The sequence below is a fragment of the Carassius auratus genome, chromosome 24 (genome assembly GCF_003368295.1).
Source record: "Carassius auratus strain Wakin chromosome 24, ASM336829v1, whole genome shotgun sequence".
NCBI classification, from domain to species: domain Eukaryota; kingdom Metazoa; phylum Chordata; class Actinopteri; order Cypriniformes; family Cyprinidae; genus Carassius; species Carassius auratus.
The window spans coordinates 2591087-2619058 of NC_039266.1; the positions used below are offsets into that span (position 1 = coordinate 2591087).

At 38.8% G+C, this 27972-nt stretch overlaps 4 long non-coding RNA genes and 3 gene segments (V, D, J or C); 4 read left to right on the top strand and 3 right to left on the bottom strand.

Moving 5' to 3' along the window:
• Window positions 1-1491: 1491 nt before the first annotated feature.
• Window positions 1492-27510, bottom strand: LOC113042019 (immunoglobulin kappa variable 4-1-like). The segment is given in 2 exon segments: window positions 1492-2148; window positions 27455-27510. Coding segments are annotated over 2 exon segments (408 nt in total).
• LOC113042055 (uncharacterized) lies at window positions 2860-4404 on the top strand. The gene is made up of 3 exons (XR_003275522.1): window positions 2860-2878; window positions 2959-3007; window positions 4226-4404. It is a non-coding gene; the product is annotated as an uncharacterized LOC113042055 (long non-coding RNA).
• On the bottom strand, window positions 5304-5909 carry LOC113042033 (immunoglobulin kappa variable 1-8-like). The segment is given in 2 exon segments: window positions 5304-5626; window positions 5723-5909. Coding segments are annotated over 2 exon segments (378 nt in total).
• LOC113042050 (uncharacterized) lies at window positions 6021-7231 on the top strand. Of its 3 annotated transcripts, XR_003275518.1 has the most exons (4): window positions 6021-6048; window positions 6135-6199; window positions 6347-6441; window positions 7174-7231. It is a non-coding gene; the product is annotated as an uncharacterized LOC113042050 (long non-coding RNA). The 3 variants fall into 3 exon arrangements; XR_003275516.1 differs by having other exon boundaries at window positions 6135-6441; XR_003275517.1 differs by lacking the exon at window positions 6021-6048 and having other exon boundaries at window positions 6131-6199.
• LOC113042060 (uncharacterized) lies at window positions 7491-10063 on the bottom strand. Its single transcript, XR_003275528.1, has 4 exons — window positions 9790-10063; window positions 9478-9720; window positions 8493-8564; window positions 7491-8398 (listed from the first exon to the last, which is right to left on the bottom strand). It is a non-coding gene; the product is annotated as an uncharacterized LOC113042060 (long non-coding RNA).
• On the top strand, window positions 10077-11843 carry LOC113042048 (uncharacterized). Of its 4 annotated transcripts, none has more exons than XR_003275512.1 (4): window positions 10077-10104; window positions 10199-10263; window positions 10411-10505; window positions 11425-11843. It is a non-coding gene; the product is annotated as an uncharacterized LOC113042048 (long non-coding RNA). The 4 variants fall into 4 exon arrangements; XR_003275511.1 differs by having other exon boundaries at window positions 10098-10112; XR_003275510.1 differs by having other exon boundaries at window positions 10080-10104; window positions 10199-10505.
• On the top strand, window positions 13558-18477 carry LOC113042014 (Ig kappa chain V-III region MOPC 63-like). The segment is given in 4 exon segments: window positions 13558-13706; window positions 13803-14105; window positions 17220-17255; window positions 18059-18477. Coding segments are annotated over 4 exon segments (711 nt in total).
• Window positions 27511-27972: the final 462 nt, after the last annotated feature.

Below are 27972 nucleotides of genomic sequence, written 5' to 3' on the forward strand. Positions count from 1 at the left end.
TTGAGGTCAACAGGTGCCCATCTCTACTGTAAACAGTGTTGGTAGGGCACTGCTTCCCCCTCCTGAGGCATCGAACAGTTTGCCAGAATCTCTTCGAGGCCAACCGATAGTCTTTCTCCATGGCCTCACCGAACTCCTCCCAGGCCCGAGTTTTTGCCTCCACGACTACCCGGGCTGCAGTCCGCTTGGCCTGCCGGTACCTGTCAGCTGCCTCCAGAGTCCCACAAGCCATCCAGGCCCGATAGGACTCCTTCTTCAGCTTGACAGCATCCCTTACTTCCGGTGTCCACCACCGGGTTCGGGGATTGCCACCTCGACAGGCACCGGAGACCTTACGGCCACAGCTCCGAGCAGCCGCAGCGACAATGGAGGTGGAGAACATGGTCCACTCAGACTCAATATCTCCAGACTCCCTCGGGATCCGGTCGAAGCTCTGCCGGAGGTGGGAGTTGAAGATCTCTCTGACAGGGGGCTCGGCCAAACGTTCCCAACAGACCCTCACACTACGTTTGGGTCTGCCGAGTCTGTCCAGCTTCCTCCCCCGCCATCGGATCCAACTCACCACCAGATGGTGATCAGTTGACAGCTCCGCCCCTCTCTTCACCCGAGTGTCCAAGACATATGGCCGAAGGTCTGATGACATGACCACAAAGTCGATCATCGACCTCCGGCCAAGGGTGTCCTGGTGCCACGTGCACTGATGGACACCCTTATGCTTGAACATGGTGTTCGTTATGGACAAACCGTGGTTAGCACAGAAATCCAATAACAGAACACCGCTCGGGTTCAGGTCAGGGGGGCCGTTCCTCCCAATCACGCCCCTCCAGGTGTCACTGTCACTGCCCACGTGAGCGTTGAAGTCCCCCAGTAGAACGACGGAGTCTCCAGTCGGAGCACTTTCCAGCACCCCTCCCAGAGACTCCAAGAAGGCCGGGTAGTCCGCACTGCCGTTCGGCCCGAAGGCACAAACGACAGTGAGAGACCTATCCCCGACTCGAAGGCGCAGGGAAGCGACCCTCTCGTTCACCGGGGTAAACTCCAACACATGGCGGCTGAGCTGGGGGGCTATTAGCAAACCCACTCCAGCCCTCCGCCTCTCACCATGGGCAACTCCAGAGTGGTAGAGAGTCCAGCCTCTCTCAAGAAGTGTGGTTCCAGAGCCCAAGCTGTGCGTTGAGGTGAGCCCGACTATCTCTAGTCGGTACCTCTCGACCTCCCGCACAAGCTCAGGCTCCTTCCCCGCCAACGAGGTGACATTCCACGTCCCTAAAGCCAGATTCCGTGTCCAGAGATCGGGTCGTCGGGGGTCTCGCCTACGACTGTCGCCCGATCCACTATGCACCGGCCCCTTACGCTCCCTCCTGCAGGTGGTGAGCCCACAGGAGGGCGGCCCCACGTCACTCCTTCGGGCTAAGCCCGGCCGGACCCAATGGGGGAAGGCCCGGCCACCAGGCGCTCGCATACGAGCCCCAACCCCAGGAAATAATAAAAACACACAATTTTAAAGTGTGAGAGAAGTAAAGGACAAAATAATAATCAAAGACCAACACGGCTGAGTCTGTGTGTTTGTGTGTCTGATAGAGACTCTGCAGAGACACTGATGGACTCGTGTCTAGATGTTTCTCTTGACTAATGCTTTGACCTTTGACCTCCATTATTAAGAGTGAAGGATTCATTTTATTTTCAGATGCATGTGTTATGATGTTGTTTCAGATCCTCCTTTGATCAGCTGCAGCATCAGTTCAGTCACTGTGACTCTGACTGACACAGGTTTTTGTACGACTCACAATCACTGTGTGAACACATTACCACCCGCACAGCCACCATAGGAATCTGCTCTGCAGTGGAAACTCTGACAGTAATAATGTCCAGCATCTTCAGTCTGGACTCCACTGATGGTCAGAGTGAAATCACTTTTAGATCCACTGCCACTGAATCTAGATGGAGTTCCTGGCTGACGGCTGCTTGCAGCATAAATCAGGAGTTTAGGAGCTTCTCCAGCTTTCTGTAAGAACCAGGCTAAAAAATGATAAGGACCACCACTGTAAAACACATCTGTGCTGGTTCTACAGCTGATCTTGACTGTTTCTCCTGGTTGAGCTGCTGTCGTTGAGGGACTCTGAGTGACGCTGATCTGTCCTCTACACTCTGAAACACACAACAAGAAGAAAATCAACTCAAAACTTTGACAATATACTTGAAGAAATGAATTGATATCAAACTTGTGCTCCACAAACCTTGAGCAAACGCTGTGAGAGTCCAGATGAAGATGATGATCATGGTCATGTTGATGAAGATTGTTGTGTGTGTCAGTGATGAAGTGTTAAACTCACAGCACTATAAACACTCTCAGAGCACTGAAGCATCTGATCAATATGCAAACACACTCACATCATTTACCTGCAGACAGCAGATTCATCATTTACTATTTAATATCTTTCTAATAAATTACTTTTATCCATTTTCAGAAACAAACACTCATGATTTATCGCATGTTATTTAATTATTTATTTCAGGTCGAGCTTCTCTCTCCAAACACTGTTTTATGTTAAGTTTCAGTCAGTTTTTCACGCTGAGATCATTTAATAACTGTGTTACAGATTTGATGTCATCCATGATAGGTCTAGTATGATACTGTATAACAGGTCAAAGGTCATTCAAGGGAATCACCTTCTAAATCTTGGTCATCACAAAGCTTTAAATAACAGGTGTTTTGTAAATATGATGATTTTTGGGACTGATTATGAAACAAATGATTTGATTTTAGTCTTAATGTAATAACAAGGATTAATTATTAAAGATGAAGATTTTGTGCTGTTTTTTATAATAATTGCTGAGTGCTGTTGAGAAGAGCTGCTGTTGAGTCTGATATCAGTGTGTGAGTCTCTTCTCTCTTTCTCTGCTGGAGTTTGTGTTTATTTGAGTGTGACGGAGGTTTTTGTACGACGCTTTCACTAGAATGAAGCACTGTGGTACACTTTTGGTGGAGGAACTAAACTGACCATCGGTAAGTCTCTTCAATTCTCTCATAAACATTCATGATATCTGATTCATTCATTTAAATTCATTTTTAGATTATTTCTGCAAAAACATTTTAAAATTAGTCCTTTTATTATAATTTTTTTTGTAAAGTTTCTTTAATAATTGCAATATTTAATTTATTTCATCATTTACTTAAGTTGTATATTTTTTTCTTATTTTTTTTAAAATCTCATTTATCATTTTACATGAATAATTTAACTCATTATCAGTAAAAGAATATTGTATCTTTAGATTACATGATATATAGTCAATTAATTCTTGATGTATATAATTTTGACTACAATTAATGGTAAATATAACAATTAGGATGTTTTTAGATGCTTGTAAAAGTCTGATAATACTAAATGTAATTGTGTAGACGTCGTCACCAGACAAAGAGAAATGTAGTTAATGAACATGTTCAGAATCAAGTTTGCATCTGCTGCTGATCATTTAAAAACAACAACATCATAACATACATTTACAATAACACTGAAAATTACAATTACTTGTTAGTGTCATATAAGAATAATATTTGTAAAACACAAATAATATTACGTTTCAATAATATGTTTTTCATACTTTTTGACAAAATCACAATATACTAATTATTTTTCATGTGGGCAGTGTTTTTTTTTTATTAGATTGAGATCAAAAGTTAAAAGTTCACATGATCTGTATCTTACTATTTCTGAAATAAATCTTATTAGTGCATTTTTTGCATTTATTTCATCCTTATTTACATTTTATAATTTAAAATTATTTTTAAATGTTATGTTTTAAATGTTAAATGTAAAAATCTATTTAATAATTTCTTGATATGATTTTGTCTAAAATCTTGGCACATTTAACAATAAAGTGTTTGTCATCAGACAACAAGGAACTTGAAGAGCATTTAGAAAATTAATCATTTAAACTATTTAAACTCTCAAGTTTGCTGATATTCATGATTGTGAGTCTGAATAGCATGAATATTTCAAATGTACCATTAATAATTAAATGATTTTTTTTCTGAGTCATATAGCGACATCATAATATAAACATACATTTTCTTGAATTATGTTTTTTTCAAAATTCTGAAGATTGTTTCATATGTATCTTATAAAATTAAACTCCACTGATCAGTTTTTCATTTATCTTTCTGTGTGTGTGTGTGTGCATGTGTGTGTGTGCGTGTGTGTGTGTGTGTGTGTGTGTGTTGCAGCTGGTCCCGCAGTGAAGCCCTCCGTGTCTCTGCTGCCTCCCTCTTCTCTGCAGATCTCTGGAGACTCAGCCGCACTGCTCTGTCTGCTCAGCTCTTACTCTCCACAGGGGGCGCAGGTGAGCTGGATGCTGGACGGGTCAGAGGTCACCGAGGGGGTTCAGACCAGCGCAGAGAGCGAGCGGGACGGACGCTACAGCCGCAGCAGCGTCCTGAGCCTCAGCAAAGCACGCTGGGAAGCCGGCGAGCGCTTCGTCTGCAGAGTAACACATGACGGAGCTGATCACGAGACCTCGTTCCTCAAGAGCTCCGAGTGCTGATGTTTCTCCAGTGAAGAGCAGCAGGATTCACAGCCGTCTCCTGATTTACAGCTCAATACTCAAGCAGTCTTTCAATGTGCTGCCATTGCTGTTCATTCAATAAAGCTTCTGAACGCCTTCCATTTGTGTTCGACTGCATCATTGATCAGTGTGTCCTTCCTTCACTAAAGTTTCAGCTGCTGTTGATGGATTGTAATAGTTGAGAACAGCTGTGTTTAGCAGTAAATGTGAACTGAAGCTCTTGGGGTTTGAACATGGTCTCTGGAGACGGAGCTGCTCTATTCTGAGACCATCAGAATCACTAAAGCTGTCAATGCAAATCTGATTTCAGCTCAAACTCACAGTTTCACTGTTTGATCGGTTCAACGCTCTGAACTGAGACACTTTCACTTCTGCTCATGCACTGATGAGACAGTTATGAAGTTTGAGTGATAGTTTCATAAGGCAGTTTATCAGTATGATTGTAATTACACATAAAAACATAAAAACTACCAAACTGTAACAGAGAAACATTTGTGTGTTTTTGGATTGATTTGATATCAATTCATCACAAAATCAGAGCATAATTGAGTCAAACCCGTCTGTCACAGGACAGATCTGAGTCTAATAGAGCTGATGTGAGTCCTAACTCAGTTGTGAGCTCATGTGTAGTTCTGTGTTTGGTCTCTGTGTGTCAGTAGTGAGTGATAGTGTTTGATCAGCTGCAGCATCAGTTCAGTCACTGTGACTCTGACTGACACAGGTTTTTGTACGACTCACAATCACTGTGTGAACACATAACCACTGCTGTGGTAACTCTGACAGTAATAATGTCCAGCATCTTCAGTCTGGACTCCACTGATGGTCAAAGTTAAATCAGTCCCAGATCCACTGCCACTGAATCTAGATGGAGTTCCTGACTGGAGGCGGTTTGTATAATAAATCAGGAGTTTAGGAGCTTCTCCAGGTTTCTGTAAGTACCAGGACACACAGGGTGGGCTGCAGGCTGGAGCAGAACTAAACTTACAGCTCATCACTACATTTTCTCCTGGTGTGACAGGTTTCTCTGAAGGAGTCTGAGTCACTGTGATCTGAGCTTTACACCCTGAAACACAAACATTTATTAGTCCATAAAAATGTATTATTTGACATATATTATACAATTATTTAAATAATATTATTTGAAATATTCACTATTCACCTTGTAGTATAAAGCAGTATGAAAGAGTCCATATGAAGATGATGATGAAGGTCATGTTGATGAAGATTGTTGTGTGTGTCAGTGATGAAGTGTTAAACTCACAGCACTATAAACACTCTCAGAGCACTGAAGCATCTGATCAATATGCAAACACACTCACATCATTTACCTGGAGACAGTCGCTCATTAACAGACACTAAACATTGTTACTAATTAATCTTTCAATATTATATAATCTAATAGCCAAGCTGTTATTAATGTATCACTTCTGAATAAATCTACAAGACCAACTTTAGTGTTTGATCCTGACTCTCTCCTGTGAGACTGTGAGAATATTTTTGACTGTAGTTTGATAGAAACATGATTAATGTTAATTCATTAATTTGATGTCAAATCCGTGGATGTTGTGCAGGTTTTTACAGACATGAGGATCATCACACGTGTCTCTGTCAATCACTGAATCAACTGAGTTTGATTGTGAGTCACGTCACACTTGATATAAAAGTGAATTTCTTTCAATAATTGAGGTTGATGTTTTAGTAATAAGACAGATGAAGTAAATGCAGGTGATGTGTGCTGTGAGTGTGTGTTTGTTGGAGACTCAGTTGATGTGTGTTTGTTCAGTTAGTGAAGCGTTCAGGAGGTTTTTGTTCAGCTGCTCTATTAGTTTGTATCACTGTGGTGGACTTTCGGCAGCGGCACCAAACTGGATGTTGGCAGTAAGTCAATCATCATTTCATTATTAATACAACAACTGACTGACAAACACTTTGTTACACTGTAGAAAGGAGACACTTTTACACTTAAGTGTTTTCATTTTATTTTTAGTTCACATTGAATGTTTGGCAGTCAGCATTGTAAAGATGGTTTTATTGTTATGGCATGTTTGTTTTCATCCATTGAACTAAAATCATTTCTGTTATTCCTGAGTTTTCAGAGCTTCAGTTCTTTATTCTTCATTGATGATTAAATCCTAATGGTAAAAAGGTGCACTGAAATACTTTACAATTTAAGACGAGATATTTTTAAGATATTTTCAAACTGAAAATTATGGTTGCTTAATTGTATTTTTGTTTATATTTCAAAGGGTAATAATTTACATTACACATAAGCGACACAAAATACATTTTACAATAATAATAAAAAAACTTTATTGAATTTTTGCAGTTATTATGTTTATTTACATTTGATCTCTGATTCTTTTAGTCAAAGTAACTAACACTGATGTTGATAATGTAAATGTATTTTCAAATCAACATATTTCACTAAACTTTCATTGCTTTTCTGATCACAGGCTTTTAAACATTTGTTCAGGTGACTTGCAGTTTAATGTTGTTAAAATGGCCAAGAAAAGCTATCATTGTATTTTTCTTTCATATATTTTTTAAAAACTTTTTTAAAAGTAGAGAAAGCTTAGTTCTTGACTGAGGTGAGTGTTGTGTGTTTGTCAGGCGTCACTCGTCCTAAAGTGAGCGTCCTGCCGCCCTCCAGTGCAGAGATCTCCTCAAAGAAGACAGCGACACTGGTGTGTGTGGCCAGCAAGGGCTTCCCGTCAGACTGGAGCCTGAGCTGGAAGGTGGACGGGAGCAGCAGGTCTCAGGAGAGCAGCGCTGGGCTCCTGGAGAAGGACGGTCTGTACAGCTGGAGCAGCAGCCTGACTCTCTCTGAGCAGGAGTGGATGGAGAGCGTCTCAGTGAGCTGTGAGGCCACACGGAGCGGTCAGCCTGCGCTCACTGGACACGTGACGAGACAGCAGTGTTCAGAGTAGATCTGCTGCTCTTCTCACTCATGTCTCACATGGAGACTAACAGCACATGAGCGACTCCTTCATTCTCCACATCCAGCTTCAGTCGCTCGCATCTGCATCTGCTCTGCTTTGTGTGCTTCATACAAGAACATATGTGTGTGCTTTATCATTCAGTCCTGATTCTATTAAAATTTAAATAAAATACAATTGTTACTTATTGTCTCCCTGTTGTTTATTGCCATTTTTTCGAGTCATTCATTGGATCAAGGTGTTTCCTCAAATAAACTTCACTCAGTGGGGCGTGAAAACACCTGCAGATTCATGATGAAACAAGAACATGCTGTCAAATGATGAACCTCACAGATATACACCTTTAGTGTTGGATCAGTTTAATAAGATAAAGATTTAATACGATAAAGTAGTTAGCAAGTGGGTGACTCAATGTACACTTTGTTTAATTTAATATCCATGAAAACCTTCTCTGTAGAGTGAGTGATAGTGTTTGATCAGCTGCAGCATCAGTTCAGTCACTGTGACTCTGACTGACACAGGTTTTTGTACGACTCACAATCACTGTGTGAACACATGATCACCCCCACAGCTACCATAAGAATTTGTTCTGCAATGAAAACTCTGACAGTAATAATGTCCAGCATCTTCAGTCTGGACTCCACTGATGGTCAGAGTGAAATCACTGTTAGATCCACTGCCACTGAATCTAGATGGAGTTCCTGACTGACGGCTGCTTGTTCCATAAATCAGGAGTTTAGGAGCTTCTCCAGGTTTCTGTAAGTACCAGCTGAGACAATGCTTTCCATTACAACAGCAGGCTGGATCTCTGTTAAATGTACAGGTCACAGTGACTGATTGTCCAGTTTGAGCGAGCAGCACTGAGGGAGTTTGAGTCACTGTCACCTGCCCAATAGATTCTGTCAAATGAGAAAGATTAGAAATCACAAACACTTTTATAATCATATATCTTCACAACATAAAAATATCAAATATATCTTTCCAGACACAAACCTCTACATAATACAGTCAGAGTCCAGATCAATATGGTGATGAAAGTCATTTCTGTTGGTTGTAGGTTCAATTCTAGTGAGAAACAGTTGTTGATCATCTTTGATGTTTGTCAGAGTTATAAACATATGCAGAGCACTGAAGTGTGTGTCGCTCATGTAAAACACACTCTCTATGCAAATTCAGGAGAATGTCTACAAGTTTAAGTTGGTTTATTTTGCTGTTTCACTGAAACGTAATAAAATATTTAATGAATTCACATGTTAATATTTTTCTTTATTAATATAAAACTACATCGCGCATGCAAGAGTGCTGTTTCTTCTGAATATTAGATAAACAGCATGAATGTGATTTTATACAATAGTTAAGTTAACAAAAAGTTTCAACTGAGTATTTTTACTTTTTAGACAAAATATTGTCAGTAGCTACTTTGTTTTTGCTCGGTTAGCTGACATAGTTCATTTGAGTGAATTATTAATTGATTCATTGTGTGAAGAACTTTTTATGATGATAGATGCACCATTTTGCTTCAAAATCTTGATCATCATTCACTTTCATTATAAAGCTTGGAAGAGCCAGGACATTATTATATATACATATTACTCTGAATGTATTCGTCTGAAAGAAGACAGTCATATAAACCTAAGATGGCTTGAGGGTGAGTAAATCATGGGGTAATTTTTCATTTTTGGCTGAACTATTGTCACGGTTGGTAAACCGTGATCTCTGGGTTTTGCACTTTGTGGGTGAAGTCTGTGTGTTATGCGTCAGCACTGAATAGTTTGTGGGCATCTCCGTTAATTGTCATCAACAACAGCTGTCACTGATTACTCATCCCTATATATGTGGCTTGTCTTGTGTTCGTGAGAGCATTGTTCTATGTTAGTAACCCGTTCCTTGCTTTCTTGTGTGTTTCTGCGTTGGATGTCTGTGTCTTCCCCGGAACCTCGTCCACTCTATGCAACCACCATCAAGCAACACTACTTACCTTCGGCTCGCTTCCCCGCAGTTCCTGTGTCACCCTCTCCTGCTGCCAACTCACCTCCACCTTCCGGATTCATCATTCATCACCACCATCATGGACTGTGCATTCCTCCCAGCGTTATTTGTGTCTCATTTTTGTATTGTCTCATTATTCTCATTAAATATCATTTACCTAGCCCTTGCTTGCTGCCACTCCTTACACAGTCGTTACAGAACGCTCTCACCACCATGGAAGCAGCGAGCACCACTTCAAAATATAAAATTAAAATTATGATACAATTAAATAATTTAAATGATTCAAATATAAATTATTCACCTTGTAGTATAAAGCAGTATGAAAGAGTCCAGATGAAGATGATGATGAAGGTCATGTTGATGAAGATTGTTGTGTGTGTCAGTGATGAAGTGTTAAACTCACAGCACTATAAACACTCTCAGAGCACTGAAGCATCTGATCAATATGCAAACACACTCACATCATTTACCTGGAGACAGTCGCTCATTAACAGACACAAAACACTGTAACTAATTAATCTTTCAATATTATATATTCTAATAGCCATTCTGTTATAAATGTACTTCTGAATAAATCTACAAGACAAACTTTAGTATTTGATCCTGACTCTCTCCTGTGAGACTGTGAGAATATTTTTGACTGTAGTTTGATAGAAACATGATTAATGTTAATTCATTAATTTGATGTCAAATCCATGGATGTTGTGCAGGTTTTTACAGACATGAGGATCATCACACGTGTCTCTGTCAATCACTGAATCAACTGAGTTTGATTGTGAGTCACGTCACACTTGATATAAAAGTGAATTTCTTTCAATAATTGAGGTTGATGTTTTAGTAATAAGACAGATGAAGTAAATGCAGGTGATGTGTGCTGTGAGTGTGTGTTTGTTGGAGACTCAGTTGATGTGTGTTTGTTCAGTTAGTGAAGCGTTCAGGAGGTTTTTGTTCAGCTGCTCTATTAGTTTGTATCACTGTGGTGGACTTTCGGCAGCGGCACCAAACTGGATGTTGGCAGTAAGTCAATCATCATTTCATTATTAATACAACAACTGACTCAGAAACACTTTGTTACGCTATAGAAATGATGCATGCTTGTTTATTTATTTTTATATTTATATATATTTATATTTTTAGTTCACACTGAATGTTTAGCAGTCAACATTATAAAGATGGTTTTGATTGTCATGGCATTTTTTATTTCATCCAGTAAACTATAATAATTTCTGTTAATTTGATATTTATTCATTATTACATTTTAAATGCACTGAAATCAGTGTTATATGATTGTAATTTAGAAACCACTTTGATTGTAGTAAGTGATAATTAAAAATATAATAAAATAATTAAACTTAAGTTTTCTGATTAGTGTGTTGAATTTTAAGTAGCCTGCAGATATTTTCAAACTGGAAATGGCTTAATTGCATTTTTTTGTTAACAATAATATTTGAATAATATTATTTTTAAAGTTATAATACACATCAGAGACATTTTGTTTTATTTTCTATTTTTAAAGCAAAGTTTTGTATCTGATTTCCTCATGCTGTCATCAAAAATTGCAGGTCACCTCTGATCTTTGATGCTTTTAATCAAAGTAATATTATATTTGATAATGAAAATGACTCTTAAGTATATTAATATATTTCACAAAACATGCGTTGCTTTGCTGATCACAGACTTTGTAAAAATTAATTCAGGTGACTTGCAGTGTAATGTTGCTAAAATGAATAATAAAATTTGTTTTGTATTTATTGTTCTTATATTGTGTATATATATATATATATATATATATATACACAATATATATATATATATATATATATATATATATATATATATATATATATATATATATATATATATATATATATATATATAACCTGAAAGGAGAGAAATTCTTTCTTCCTGACTGAGGTGAGTGTTGTGTGTTTGTCAGGCGTCACTCGTCCTAAAGTGAGCGTCCTGCCGCCCTCCAGTGCAGAGATCTCCTCAAAGAAGACAGCGACACTGGTGTGTGTGGCCAGCAAGGGCTTCCCGTCAGACTGGAGCCTGAGCTGGAAGGTGGACGGGAGCAGCAGGTCTCAGGAGAGCAGCGCTGGGCTCCTGGAGAAGGACGGTCTGTACAGCTGGAGCAGCAGCCTGACTCTCTCTGAGCAGGAGTGGATGGAGAGCGTCTCAGTGAGCTGTGAGGCCACACGGAGCGGTCAGCCTGCGCTCACTGGACACGTGACGAGACAGCAGTGTTCAGAGTAGATCTGCTGCTCTTCTCACTCATGTCTCACATGGAGACTAACAGCACATGAGCGACTCCTTCATTCTCCACATCCAGCTTCAGTCGCTCGCATCTGCATCTGCTCTGCTTTGTGTGCTTCATACAAGAACATATGTGTCTGCTTTATCATTCAGTTATGATTCTATAAAAATGTGCTCAATGAAAATAAAATACTATCATAACTTATACCTTTGTTATTTTTGTCATTTTTGTTTCAGGTGTTTCTTTGGATCGAGGTCTTAACTCATATTTAAAAACACATTTAGAAACTTAACTCAGTGGACCATGAAAAAAACACCTGCAGATAGACGATGACACATTATGAACCTCAAAAATATAGTGTTAAATGAATGTGTTAAAGAGTGTTAGATTAACATATTTACTGAAGCAAGTGGAAAACTCATTGAATGCTTTATATTTAATTTAATATCCATGAAAATGAAAAGCTCAGAAACATAGTTTCACTGTTTGATCGGTTAAAGGCTCTGAACTGGATCAGTTTCACTTCTGCTCATGCACTGATGAGACAGTTTTAGAGTTTGAGAGATAGTTTTATAAAACTTACACAACTTATGAATTAACTGTTTACGGATGGAGACTTTTGACTAGAAGATGATGAATAAACTATTAATCTTTGTGTCCTGCTGATTCTTTTTGGAATATGAATCTATAATAAAAAAGAAATTCTGCATTTATAAAATTATTTATGAAAACTTACATCATTTGAAATACATCATTGAAAAATTTGTGAGTGGAAAGTATTAGAGATAAACCATAAAATATATTTTACTAAATTAATTTAATAATCTTTAAAAAAAAAAAAGAATGATGGACATTAATATCAAGATCATATCAATCAATCAATCAATCACCTTTATTTATATAGTGCTTTAAACAAAATACATTGCGTCAAAGCACTGAACAACATTCATTTGGAAAACAGTGTCTCAATAATGCAAACTAATAATTAAAGGCAGTTCATCATTGAATTCAGTGCTTTGCATTCTTGCAGTGCATTGAATTCATATGTGTGTTTCTTCACTGTTGAGTGTGTGTTATAAAGTGTGTGAGTCTGAACACCCGGAGCGCTGAAGCATGTGCTGATGCAAAGTGACTCTCTCTGTGTGTGTGTGGAAAACCCCTCCTTCAGTCGTTCCATTTCTTCATACGACTCTCATCATCAACACATTATACAGAGAAAAACACAAATGCACAAAGTCTCGTATCTGAGAATCACTGGATTGCAGTTTTTTTTTTAGTCATTTTAGCAACATTACACTGCAAGTCATCTGAATTATTTTTTTCAAAGCTTGTGTTCAGCAAAGCAATGAAGGTTTGGTGAATTATATTGATTTGATGATTGATTTTTTATTAACAACTTCAATGTTAGTCACTTTTATCTAAAGCATCAAGGATCAGATGTGATTAAACAAAATAATTAAAATGTTTGAAGAGAGCATGAGGAAATTAAATACAAAACCTTTTTTTTTTTTCAAATATTGATTTTTTTTTTTTCTGGCATGTCTACCATAAATTATTAACAAAGTAAAATATTAACAAAAATTTGTTCAAATGGCTGATTCATTCAGGAGTGAAGTAAATGGTTCTTTATGAATGGTTCATTGAATCATTACGCTTGTTCAACTTGAAGGGGATCATCGGCATCAGAAGTGAATGATCTGATATAATTTATAACAGCTTGGTTATTAGAAGATCTAATATTGAAAAATTAATTAGTAACAGTGTTTTGTGTCTGTTACTGAGTGATTATCTCCAGGTAAATGATGTGAGTGTGTTTGCATATTGATCAGATGCTTCAGTGCTCTGAGAGTGTTTATAGTGCTGTGAGTTTAACACTTCATCACTGACACACACAACAATCTTCATCAACATGACCTTCATCATCATCTTCATCTGGACTCTTTCATACTGCTTTATACTACAAGGTGAATAGTGCATATTTGAAATAAAATTAATTAAAAAATTGTATTACATATGTCAAATAATACATTTTTATGGACTTATACATGTTTGTGTTTCAGGGTGTAAAGCTCAGATCACAGTCACTCAGACTCCAGTGAAACCTGTCACACCAGGAGAAAATGTAGAGATGAGCTGTAAGTTTAGTTCTGCTCCAGACTCTTTGTCCTGGTACTTACAGAAACCTGGAGAAGCTCCTAAACTCCTGATTTACTGGGCAAGCAGACTCCAGTCAGGAACTCCATCTAGATTCAGTGGCAGTGGATCTAACAGAGATTTCACTCTGACCATCAGTGGAGTCCAGACTGAAGATGCTGGACATTATTACTGTAAGCCTGGACATGTATTAGACAGCAGAAATGTCCTGACACAGTGATTGTGAGTGGTACAAAAACCTGTGTCAGTCAGAGTCACAGTGACTGAACTGATGCTGCAGCTGATCAAACACTATCACTCACTACTGACACACAGAGACCAAACACAGAACTACACATGAGCTCACAACTGAGTTAGGACTCACATCAGCTCTATTAGACTCAGATCTGTCCTGGGACAGACGGGTTTGACTCAGTTATGCTTATACTTATACTTTCTGTGTGTTTAACATTTATTATGAGCTTTTTTATCAGACTGTTGTTACGTTCCCCTCAGTGTCTAGGGGTCTGAAGATGAAGTAACAAAAATAAGGAAAAATCTCCCTTGCTATACAAAATACAGTAGAAACAGAAAAAGGCACTCTCCTCCTACAGCATCCCTCGTAACACACAGACTATTATTTAAAATCATTTGAGACAAAAGAGCCACAATAGCTTTTGCTCAATCACAACCTGGAACAATATCCATTAACAGTCCATGAAGAAACTAAATTAGCCACTGCTAAACACAACTCTTATCCCTGCATGAAAAGCTAGCACTACAGTCTGAAGCAGAGGAGAAGTGTGTCTCCAGGCAGAGTATGAACTGCCCCAATATGCTCTTGGTCTTCAAGCACGCTTTCACAAATGAGCTACAGGGGGTTATTATTAGCCCCGAGGAGAAGCAGAGTAAGAGAAAAGGAAAAGGAGAAAGTTTCCCTGTGGAAACTTGTACATCAAAATCTGTTTTTAGAGCATTTTTAATCGCTATCACAATTTCAGAGTTTTCCACCGAAAGTCCTGAAGCAGGGCAACGGTAGCGTGTCTGACTCCAGGTCACAAGGTTGTGTGTTCAAATCACATTGGGGTCAAATCTTTCATCTTTACACTCTAAGCTCATTAAATACTACAGTTATTAGCATATTATATTCTGAGTATGATTATAAAACACATGTTGGCAGTAGGCCTAGAAAATCATAAGAACAATAATTACACTATTCTATAAAAATACCAGCATTAAAATATTGAATGATAATTGATCTTTGACAGGACAAGATTACACGTTTATTCTATTAAACAAATGTTTTACAATGCCAAAATCACATAGAATGTACACACTAATATAAAATGTAGACATTTAGACATTTTCACCATAAATTATGTAATTTGTTTGAAATACATTTTTAATTAGTTGAAATTAGGCCTATGTTCATTTAATATTTTAAATATTAGAATAATTATTCATTAAACGTTTAAATGTTTGGTTCTTTTGTTTTGCTTTCTAACATGAACAGTACTTTATGCATTAATGCAATCATTATTGTGTATCAAATATTATTGTAAAATAATTCTACAAAAAATATCATACTATTTATTAATATAGATATACTAGATGGCGCAGCAGCTGAATAAATGCACCAGCTTGAGGCCGGAAAAACATATAGTAATCAGACGGCAAAACATCTCTAGAACTGCAGCACAAGCCTGTCATTTTATCATCTTTTTCAAACCACTGTTATTTAAAACACATTTAACAAGAAGAAAATTGAAGATATGTGAACAAACGGCAAGCTTTAGGCACTTTCGGTCCATGCACATCATCGCCAAACTACGGGACAGTCTAAAACATTTATAATTAAAGCTCAGATTCAAACCTGAATGATGATGCAAACTATACAATGCAATCAGATGCTCATAGAATAGATGCACCTAGAATTAGACATTTAAGCCACATTTGTTGTCTGAAAAAAAGAATGACTAAAATTTTACATGCACACACACACACACACTTAAAAAAACATGATTTTTAGTGCAAATAAAATATAGGTCACAACCTCCGGTGAACATTAGTGTTGTATTTTTCAACTGCTTACATATATTTTCAAAACTTTGTGATACATTTTAAAATAATATTAATTACAAGTATAATGTTTTACATTAAATTACATTTAATTTGCACTTACATGTGTTCTTTTAAAATATATTTTTTCTGCAATAAGTACACTTTATAAAAGTATACTTAAGTGCAGTTGTTTGTCACAAGGGTAAGCAGCATCATGCAGCGTCCCAGCATCAATTCTTTTGGCATCCCTCCACCTCCCCATCTCCTCCTCTATTTCTGTTACTCTCCCTCGAGGTACCGAAATGAAGTGGACGGACATGAGTTCTGAGCTTTACATAACGAATCAGGAGTTTAGGAGCTTCTCCAGGTTTCTGTAAGTACCAGGACACACAGGCTGGACTGCAGGCTGTAGCAGGAGTACTGAGTTTACAGCTCATCTCTACATTTTCTCCTGGTGTGACAGGTTTCACTGGAGTCTGAGTGACTGTGATCTGAGCTTTACACCCTGAAACACACACATTTATTAGTCCATAATTATATTTTTACAAAAATAACTTTTTGACATTTAATGTTGTTTATTTGAAATATACACTATTCACCTTGTAGTATAAAGCAGTATGAGAGAGTCCAGATGAAGATGATGATGAAGGTCATGTTGATGAAGATTGTTGTGTGTGTCAGTGATGAAGTGTTAAACTCACAGCACTATAAACACTCTCAGAGCACTGAAGCATCTGATCAATATGCAAACACACTCACATCATTTACCTGGAGACAGTCGCTCATTAACAGACACAAAACACTGTTACTATTAATATTTCATAATATTATATAATCTAATAGCCAAGCTGTTATTAATGTATCACTTCTGAATAAATCTACAAGACCAACTTTAGTATTTGATCCTGACTCTCTCCTGTGAGACTGTGAGAATATTTTTGACTGTAGTTTGATAGAAACATGATTAATGTTAATTCATTAATTTGATGTCAAATCCGTGGATGTTGTGCAGGTTTTTACAGACATGAGGATCATCACACGTGTCTCTGTCAATCACTGAATCAACTGAGTTTGATTGTGAGTCACGTCACACTTGATATAAAAGTGAATTTCTTTCAATAATTGAGGTTGATGTTTTAGTAATAAGACAGATGAAGTAAATGCAGGTGATGTGTGCTGTGAGTGTGTGTTTGTTGGAGACTCAGTTGATGTGTGTTTGTTCAGTTAGTGAAGCGTTCAGGAGGTTTTTGTTCAGCTGCTCTATTAGTTTGTATCACTGTGGTGGACTTTCGGCAGCGGCACCAAACTGGATGTTGGCAGTAAGTCAATCATCATTTCATTATTAATACTACAACTGACTGACAAACACTTTGTTACACTGTAGAAAGGAGACACTTTTACACTTAAGTGTTTTCATTTTATTTTCAGTTCACATTGAATGTTTGGCAGTCAGCATTGTAAAGATGGTTTTATTGTTATGGCATCTGTGTTTTCATCCATTGAACTAAAATAATTTCTGTTATTAATTGCTTGTATTATGGTTTTCAGAGGTTCAGCACTTTATTGTTCATTGATAATTAAATCCTAATTGTTAAAAAGGTGCAATGAAATCAAATGTACATTAATCTGTCATTTTGGCATCTTTTGGATTTTACTTAAAAATTTAAGACAGTAATTAAACTAAAGTTTTCAGAATAGTTTGTTGATTTTTAAGCAAAGCCTGCAGATATTTTCAAACTGGAAATTATGGTTGCTTAATTGTAATTTGTTCATATCTGAAAGGGTAATAATTTACATTACACTTGCTCAACAAAAAATATATTTTACAATTAAACAAAAAAAAACGTTTGTTCCTAATCTTCTCATGCTGCCATCAAAAATGTTATTCAGTTCTTGCAGTTATTATGTTTATTCACATTTGATCTTTGATGCTTTTAATCAAAGTGACTAACACTGATGTTGATAATGTAAATGTCTTTTCAAATCAACATATTTCACTAAACTTTCATTGCTTTTCTGATCACAGGCTTTTAAACATTTGTTCAGGTGACTTGCAGTTTAATTTTGTTAAAATGGCCAGGAAAATCATTGTATTAACTATTCATATTTTTGTGTTTGTCAGGCGTCACTCGTCCTAAAGTGAGCGTCCTGCCGCCCTCCAGTGCAGAGATCTCCTCAAAGAAGACAGCGACACTGGTGTGTGTGGCCAGCAAGGGCTTCCCGTCAGACTGGAGCCTGAGCTGGAAGGTGGACGGGAGCAGCAGGTCTCAGGAGAGCAGCGCTGGGCTCCTGGAGAAGGACGGTCTGTACAGCTGGAGCAGCAGCCTGACTCTCTCTGAGCAGGAGTGGATGGAGAGCGTCTCAGTGAGCTGTGAGGCCACACGGAGCGGTCAGCCTGCGCTCACTGGACACGTGACGAGACAGCAGTGTTCAGAGTAGATCTGCTGCTCTTCTCACTCATGTCTCACATGGAGACTAACAGCACATGAGCGACTCCTTCATTCTCCACATCCAGCTTCAGTCGCTCGCATCTGCATCTGCTCTGCTTTGTGTGCTTCATACAAGAACATATGTGTCTGCTTTATCATTCAGTCCTGATGCTATTAAAATTGACTCAATAAATAAAATACAATCGTAACTTTATGCCTGTGTTCTTTTGTCATTTTTGTTTCAGGTGTTTCTTTGGATTGAGGTTTTAACTCATATTTAAAAACACATTTAATTGTAATAGTTGAGAACAGCTGTGTTTAGCAGTAAATGTGAACTGAAGCTCTTGGGGTTTGAACATGGTCTCTGGAGACGGAGCTGCTCTATTCTGAGACCATCAGAATCACTAAAGCTGTCAATGCAAATCTGATTTCAGCTCAAACTCACAGTTTCACTGTTTGATCGGTTCAACGCTCTGAACTGAAACACTTTCACTTCTGCTCATGCACTGATGAGACAGTTATGAAGTTTGAGTGGTAGTTTCATGAGGAAGTTTATCAGTATGATTGTAAGTACACATAAAAAAAACACAAAAACTACCAAACTGTAACAGAGAAAACTTTTGTGTGTTTTTGGATTGATATGATATCAATTTATCACAAAATCTGAGTATAACTGAGTCAAACCCGTCTGTCCCAGGACAGATCTGAGTCTAATAGAGCTGATGTGAGTCCTAACTCAGTTGTGAGCTCATGTGTAGTTCTGTGTTTGGTCTCTGTGTGTCAGTAGTGAGTGATAGTGTTTGATCAGCTGCAGCATCAGTTCAGTCACTGTGACTCTGACTGACACAGGTTTTTGTACGACTCACAATCACTGTGTGAACATATGGTTATTGTTTATCCAGTGTGAACTCATACAGTAATAATGTCCAGCATCTTCAGTCTGGACTCCACTGATGGTCAGAGTGAAATCTCTCCCAGATGATCTACTGCCTGTGAATCTATATGGAGTTCCTGATAGCTGGTTGATTGATGCATAAATCAAGAATTTAGGAGTTTTTCCAGGTTTCTGTAAGAGCCAGCCAAGAAAATGGTTTCCATTGTGACAGCAGTCTGGAGCTGTGTTAAATGTACAGGTCACAGTGACTGATTGTCCAGTTTGAGCGAGCAGCACTGAGGGAGTTTGAGTCACTGTCACCTGCCCAATAGATTCTGTCAAATGAGAAAGATCAGAAATCACAAACACTTTTACAAACATATATCTTCACTACATTAAAAATAACAAATATATCTTTCCAGACACAAACCTCTACATAATACAGTCAGAGTCCAGATCAATATGGTGATGAAAGTCATTTTTGTTGGTTGTAGGTTCAGTTCTAGTGAGAAACAGTTGTTGATCATGTTTGATGTTTGTCAGAGTTATAAACACATGCAGAGCACTGAAGTGTGTGTCGCTCATGTAAAACACACTCTCTATGCAAACACTGCAGGAGAATTTCAACAAGTTTAATTTGGTTTATTGTGCTGAGACTTAAAGGGATAGTGCACCCAAATAGCAAAATTAATAACTCACCTTCATATCGTTCCAAACCAGTAAGACCTCAGTTTATCTTTGGAACACAGTTTAAGACATTTTAGATTTAGTCCGAGAGCTCTCAGTGCCCCCATTGAAGCTGTGTGTACGGTCTACTGTCCATGTCCAGAAAGGTAAGAAAAACATCATCAAAGTAGTCCATGTGACATCAGAGGGTCAGTTAGAGGGTCAGTAAAAACTACGACTTTATTCAGCATTGTCTTCTCTTCCGTGTCTGTTGTGAGAGAGAGTTCAAAACAAAGCAGTTTGTCATATCCGGTCTGTGAACGAATCACTCGATGTAACTGGATCCTTTTGAACCAGTTCACCAAATCGAACTGTTGTTAACTGCTGTTAACTTTTTTAATGTGGCTGACACTCCCTCTGAGTTCAAACAAACCAATATCCCGGAGTAATTCATGTCCTCAAACATTCTGTTCTCCGCTGGTTCCGCCCAGCTCTGAATCTCCTGTATTCCCTCCCAGCCTCCTTCTCCCACCTCCTCCTAGACCTGCCAGTCCCTCTGCTCCACTTCTGCTGGTTCTGTCCAGCCCTGATCCTCCTGTGTTTCCTCCCATCCTTCCTCTCTCTCCTCCTCCTAGACCAAACCCTTCATTGACCTCATCTCTGCTGGTGCCGGTCAGTCCCGCAGCTCACCCTCAGTCCGCGCCATCTGGGCGCGATGGTTCGCCGCTGGACTGCCAGTCTCCAGCTCCGCCTTGGCGTGTTAAGGGCCCGTCTCCGCCTCCAGCCTCTGAGCCCTGGACTCCTCCTCGGTCCTTTGACCCAGTGGCTCCGCCTTGGCTCTTAGCTCCCTCATCTCCACCGTGGCCTGGCATCCCACCTGCTCCACCGGGCTCCCTCGTCCCTCCGGCTCCACCTTGGTCAGTCGTCGACCATCTGCCGCTTCGGGAATCCATTCCTCTGGTTTCTCCTCGTCACTCCATCCCTCCGGCTCTGTCAGGTTCCTCTATTCCTGGTTCCACCTCCATCCTTGGTCGCTCCAGATCCAGAGCGGTCTTCCAGGACTCCGCCTCCACCTTGGTCGCCTGAGCCTTCAGCTCCACCTAGGCCCTCCAGATCCTCAACGTCACCCTGGCTCTGCGGCTGCGCTGCTCCATCTTGGGCTCCTCACCCACTGGTGCAGTCTCCGCCTGTCGGCCCCCTGGTGTCGTCTGCTCATTCACCACCATGGCTCCTCCCGCCATCGACTCCACCCTGGATCTTCATCCTGGCTGCTCTCTGGAGGACCATCTGGCTCCTCCTGCTCCGGGCTCCTCCCTGGCTCCTCCCTCCATCCACTCCACTCTGGTTCCTACCTCCATGCTCCCTCGTCACCTGCTCCTTACCTGCTCCTCGCCCCCGCCTCCAGAACCCCCACCCTCCCTCCGCTGGTATTCCTCTTGCGGTGCAAGGAGGTACCTTTCCGGGAGGGGGCGAACTGTCACGTTAATGAACTTTTGTTCCCTTATTTGGTCACCTTCCTTTTCTTGTTTTGTTAATTGATTATTCCCCAACTGTCTCCAGTTCCCTCATTACCTTCTGTGTGCTTAAATACCCTGTCTGTTTAGTTCTTCTTCGTCTGTGATTGTATTAACACTTCTGAATGTATACTCAATGTGAATGTCTATGTTAATGCTGTTATTTGTATTGTATCCTAACCTATTGTCAGTAAACTCGGTTTTTGATCCCGATTCTCCTCAAGCTCTTTGTCTTTCGGCTAGCACTATCCAATTTTTCTATGCACTTTTTACTGCCATTGCACTAGTGTAATTTATGTTCATATGTTCACAGCTTCTGCTTATATTGTACATACACTTATTGATCCATCTGTATATATGTTCATAGTACACCTATCTGTATATCATGCTGATAGTATTTAAAATCTGTAAATTATGTACATAGTACTGCATTATTTGTATGTTTACTGTACATTTGTAACATACGGTAGACACTCTTTATCCTGTATTTACTGGTTATTGCACTTCAGGTTAGATACTAACTGCATTTTGTTGCCTTGTACCTTACATGTGCAATGACAATAAAGCTGAATCTAATCTAATCTAATATATATTTTATGATTATTATTTTTTCAGATGCATTTGTGACAATGTTGTTTCAGATCCTCCTTTGATCAGCTGCAGCATCAGTTCAGTCACTGTGACTCTGACTGACACAGGTTTTTGTACCACTCACAATCACTGTGTGAACACCCAGCTACTACTGATGACGTGAGCACTCTGACAGTAATAATGTCCAGCATCTTCAGTCATGAAGGCTTGATATTTATTGATTATTAATTCTAAATGCACTGAAATAAAATTTACATTAGGTTGTCATTTTGGAAACATTTTGTTTTTACGAAGTGATCATTAAAAAAGATAATTAAATAAGATAATAAAAAAAGTATTTAAACGTACATTTTCTGATTAGTGTGTTGATATTTAAGTAGCCTGCAGATATTTTCAAACTGGAAATGGCTTTATTGTATTTTTTGTTAACAATAATAATTTAATTTATTGAAGTTATTTTTTAAAGTTATAATACGCATCCCAGACATTTTGTTTTATTTTCTAATTTTAAAGCAGTTAAAGTTTTGTTTCCGATTTTCTCATGCTGTCATCAAAAATTGTAGTGAATTCCTGCAGGTCTGATCTTTCATGCTTTTAATCAAAGTAACATTAAATTTGATAATGAAAATTACTCTTCAATATGTCAATATATTTCACAAAACGTGTTGCTTTGCTGATCACAGACTTTGTCAATATTAATTTAGGAGACTTGCATTTTAATGTTGCTTAAATAAGTAATAAATATATCACTGTATTAATTGCTCATATATATTTTTGAAGCTGAAAGGAGAGAAATTCTTTCTTCTTGACTGAGGTGAGTGTTGTGTGTTTGTCAGGCGTCACTCGTCCTAAAGTGAGCGTCCTGCCGCCCTCCAGTGCAGAGATCTCCTCAAAGAAGACAGCGACACTGGTGTGTGTGGCCAGCAAGGGCTTCCCGTCAGACTGGAGCCTGAGCTGGAAGGTGGACGGGAGCAGCAGGTCTCAGGAGAGCAGCGCTGGGCTCCTGGAGAAGGACGGTCTGTACAGCTGGAGCAGCAGCCTGACTCTCTCTGAGCAGGAGTGGATGGAGAGCGTCTCAGTGAGCTGTGAGGCCACACGGAGCGGTCAGCCTGCGCTCACTGGACACGTGACGAGACAGCAGTGTTCAGAGTAGATCTGCTGCTCTTCTCACTCATGTCTCACATGGAGACTAACAGCACATGAGCGACTCCTTCATTCTCCACATCCAGCTTCAGTCGCTCGCATCTGCATCTGCTCTGCTTTGTGTGCTTCATACAAGAACATATGTGTCTGCTTTATCATTCAGTTATGATGCTATTACAATTCAGTCAATAAATAAAATACAACTGAAACTTTGAGTTAATTTGAGTCCTTATTGTTTTGAGTCATTCATTGGTTCAGGGTTTTTGCTCAGATAAACTTCACTCAGTGGAGCGTGAAAACACCTGCAGATTCATGATGAAACAAGATCATGCTGTCAGATTATGAACCTCAACGATATAGTGTAGTGTTAGATTGTTTTAATAAGATAAAAAAGTATTAGATTAACATATTTACCAAATGGGAAACCAAGTGAAAGCTTTGTTTTAATTAATATTCTTGAAACCTTCTCTGTAGAGTGAGTGATAGTGTTTGATCAGCTGCAGCATCAGTTCAGTCACTGTGACTCTGACTGACACAGGTTTTTGTACCAGCCTTTATAACTGTGTGAACACATCTTTACTGTTGATGTAGTGTGCACTCATACAGTAATAATGTCCAGCATCTTCAGTCTGGACTCCACTGATGCTCAGAGTGAAATCTCTCCCAGATGATCTACTTCCTGTGAATCTAGATGGAGTTCCTGATCGCTGATTGATTGATGCATAAATCAAGAGTTTAGGAGCTTCTCCAGGTTTCTGTAAGAGCCAGCTAAGAAAATGGTTTCCATTGTGACAGCAGTTTGCATCTCTGTTAAATGTACAGGTCACAGTGACTGATTGTCCAGTTTGAGCGAGCAGCACTGAGGGAGTTTGAGTCACTGTCACCTGCCCAATAGATTCTGTCAAATGAGAAAGATCAGAAATCACAAACACTTTTACAAACATATATCTTCAGTACATTAAAAATAACAAACATATCTTTCCAGACACAAACCTCTACATAATACAGTCAGAGTCCAGATCAATATGGTGATGAAAGTCATTTTTGTTGGTTGTAGGTTCAAGTTCTAGTGAGAAACAGTTGTTGATCATGTTTGATGTTTGTCAGAGTTATAAACACATGCAGAGCACTGAAGTGTGTGTCGCTCATGTAAAACACACTCTCTATGCAAACACTGCAGCAGTGAACAGGTGTAAGTTCGTTTAATGGTCACTGAAACATCGCTGACTGTAAAAAAAAAAAGAATAAAAAAAAAGAAACTCCTCATAACTGAACCAAGCAATCACAGAAATTATATAAAAAGTCACATACTCAATTATAACAATGTGCTTAGAAGAAGATTATGTGCTAGTTTATGATCTTAAAGTAATGTCTTTTTTTCACACAAGTTGGCGTTGCAAGAACTAAATAAAGTACATCATCACTTGTGATGTCTATCTACTTGTAATGACTGTGTGCAGTGGGATTGGGGAGGTTGGACAATGTGATTTCTGGACTATTTTACACCAAGGTTGTACCCCTCTGGAGTAGTGATGGCTGATTCGTGAACGTGAATTTGATTCACTAAGAAGAAACGGTTGAACCAGTTCACCAAATCGAACTGAATCGTTTGAAACGGTTCGTGTCTCCAATATGCATTAATCCACAAATGACTTAAGCTGTTAACTTTTTTAACGTGACTGACACTCCCTCTGAGTCAGAATAAACCAATATCCCGGAGTAATTCATGTACTCAAACAGTACACTGACTGAACTGCAGTGAAGAGAGAACTGAAGATGAACCGAGCCGAGCCAGATAACGAACGAACACGGCCACTGCTGGAGCAGTTCTCGTTCTCGAGTCAAGGACCGGTTGCATCGTTTTTCGGATCACCAGTACACTCAACCGAGAATCGTTTCTGTCGGACACATCCGATTTGAGAACAGATGAACTGATGGTACTTTGCATGCATGTAACTTTTCATGTATTTTTTTAAACATAGGAAAGTGTGATAAAATAACTATATTTTTTTTTATTTTTTTTTAAATGAAAGTATCTAATCTGTGTATTTTGTTACATTGTAGATTATGTTAGACTATAGGCCAAATGGGTTTTCAGGGAAGTTGGACAATAATTAAGGCTCTAAAGACTCTTATGTTTAATAGGAATAAGGGATGATTTATGAGATATCTGTACTGTTTTTATAGTTAATGATGACACATTCACAAATTGAGTTTGTAGTAAACAGAACATGAACACGAGTAGAGCAGCTGATGATACTGAACTGCAGCACGTGCTGGTTAAAGCGATTCTCGTTCTCGAGTCAAGAACCGGTTGCATCGGTTTTCGGATCATCAGTACACTGAACTGAAAACCATTTCTTTCGGACGCGTCCGATTCTAAAACCGAGGAGCTGATTATACTGCGCATGTGCGATTCAGCGTGAAGCCAACTGACTCACAGCATGTCTGAACCAAACTGATTATTTTGGTGATTGATTCTGATTCTGTGCTAATGTTATCATCCGAGGGCTCGGATAAAGGGCAATCTGGCGAAATGTAAATTCATTTAATAACAAATACATCGCAATGGATTATGTATAGTAAGTGGATCATGGTTTCTGCGCTGATGACACCTAATTTAATTACTTTATATATTCAAGACATCCTCATATGCACATTATTTCTGTTGCTGTATTTAGGTGTTGTTGCAAAACTCAAATGTAAACTTTTCATGATTATGAGGTTTTTAACTGACTACAGTTATGATTACTGACCTTATATATTTGAATGTTTGATACACTTTACGCCATTACGTCATCACAAATGACGTCATTACGTCGAGCATAAAAGAACCGCTGAACCGTTTTTTTCAACCGGTTTATTGAACCGAACCGTCCGAAAGAACCGGTTCGCGGAAAAGAATCGAACTTCCCATCACTAATCTGGAGTTGATATTAACCACAGATGTGTCTTTTACAGTATGGTTTATTAACACAACACTGGGGTTTAAGGATTCACCTGCAGGCCTCAATAACATCTCTTTCAGCAGCAAGTCTTCTCAGAAAATCTCACATCCAGACCAGTACGAATACAAACACAAATACAGACCAGACTCAACCCTGCTGAGCTTCAGTGTGTGTGCAGGTGAAAGCTTCATGTTGGTCACTACTGGCTTGTTTAACATGATTCCTCAAGCGTCCAATATTCATCTGACCCAGAGCTTTCAGACTAATTGGAAATATGTGCCTCTAAATACATGTCTGCGTCACTGTTATTATATGCCTTACTGCACGAGTCGTGACAGTTTCAAAGAGAAATGTCCAGAAAGTTAAGACACTCGTTCAATACGTGACCGTGACACATTTTGAATAATTTGGGACAGTCACATATTCCTGTGTTTTCATACACTGATGAGGTACTTATTGTCGCTGTTCAGAATGGAAAAATCTGGGGAGTGTAGCTAAGGGTTAATGCTTTATCCTGTATATATCCCCTACACCAAACCCAAACACATAACCTACCTGATGCAAATGCAAAACTGATATAAAATTAATTTGTGGATGCAGCCGTGCTATTTTAACTTCAGTGCTTTTTAAACTGCAGTGGTTCGTACTGTACATACCGGTAATCAGTTTTACAGAAATGTATGTAGAGGCACGTATTTCCAATGAGTATATATGTTGGAGACTCTGATTGACTTTTTGTCAAAGTGTTGCTCTCAACTAATAGTTTAACATCTATTATTCTTTAGAGTGACGGATTCATTTAGATATGTTTTTTTTTTTCCAGATGCATGTGTGACGATGTTGTATCACATCCTCATGAACAGCTGCAGCATCAGTTCAGTCACTGTGACTCTGACTGATGGAGGTTTTTGTACGACTCTTTATCACTGTGTGAACACAAAATCACCCAAACAAGAAATACCACTTGCTCTGCAGTAGAAACTCTGACAGTAATAATGTCCAGCATCTTCAGTCTGGACTCCACTGATGGTCAGAGTGAAATCACTGTTAGATCCACTGCCACTGAATCTAGATGGAGTTCCTGACTGACGGCGGTTTGTTTTATAAATCAGGAGTTTAGGAGCTTCTCCAGGTTTCTGTAAGTACCAGGCTAAACGACTCCAAGTCACATCTGTGCTGGTTCTACAGCTGATCTTCACTGTTTCTCCTGGTTGAGCTGCTGTCGTTGAGGGACTCTGAGTGACGCTGATCTGTCCTCTACACTCTGAAACACACAACAAGAAGAAAATCAACTCAAAACTTTGACAATATACTTGAAGAAATGAATTGATATCAAACTTGTGCTCCACAAACCTTGAGCAAACGCTGTGAGAGTCCAGATGAAGATGATGATGAAGGTCATGTTGATGAAGATTGTTGTGTGTGTCAGTGATGAAGTGTTAAACTCACAGCACTATAAACACTCTCAGAGCACTGAAGCATCTGATCAATATGCAAACACACTCACATCATTTACCTGGAGACAGCAGATTCATCGTTTACTGTTTAATATCTTTTCTTATAATTTTTTTTTTCTCCATTTTCAGAAACAAACACTCATGATTTATCACATGTTATTTAATTATTTATTTCAGGTCGAGCTTCTCTCTCCAAACACTGTTTTATGTTAAGTTTCAGTCAGTTTTTCACACTGAGATCATTTAATAACTGTGTTACAGATTTGATGTCATCCATGATAGGTCTAGTATGATACTGTATAACAGGTCAAAGGTCATTCAAGGGAGTCACCTTCTAAATCTTGGTCATCACAAAGTGTTTTGTAAATATGATGATTTTTGGGACTGATTATAAAACAAATGATTTGATTTTAG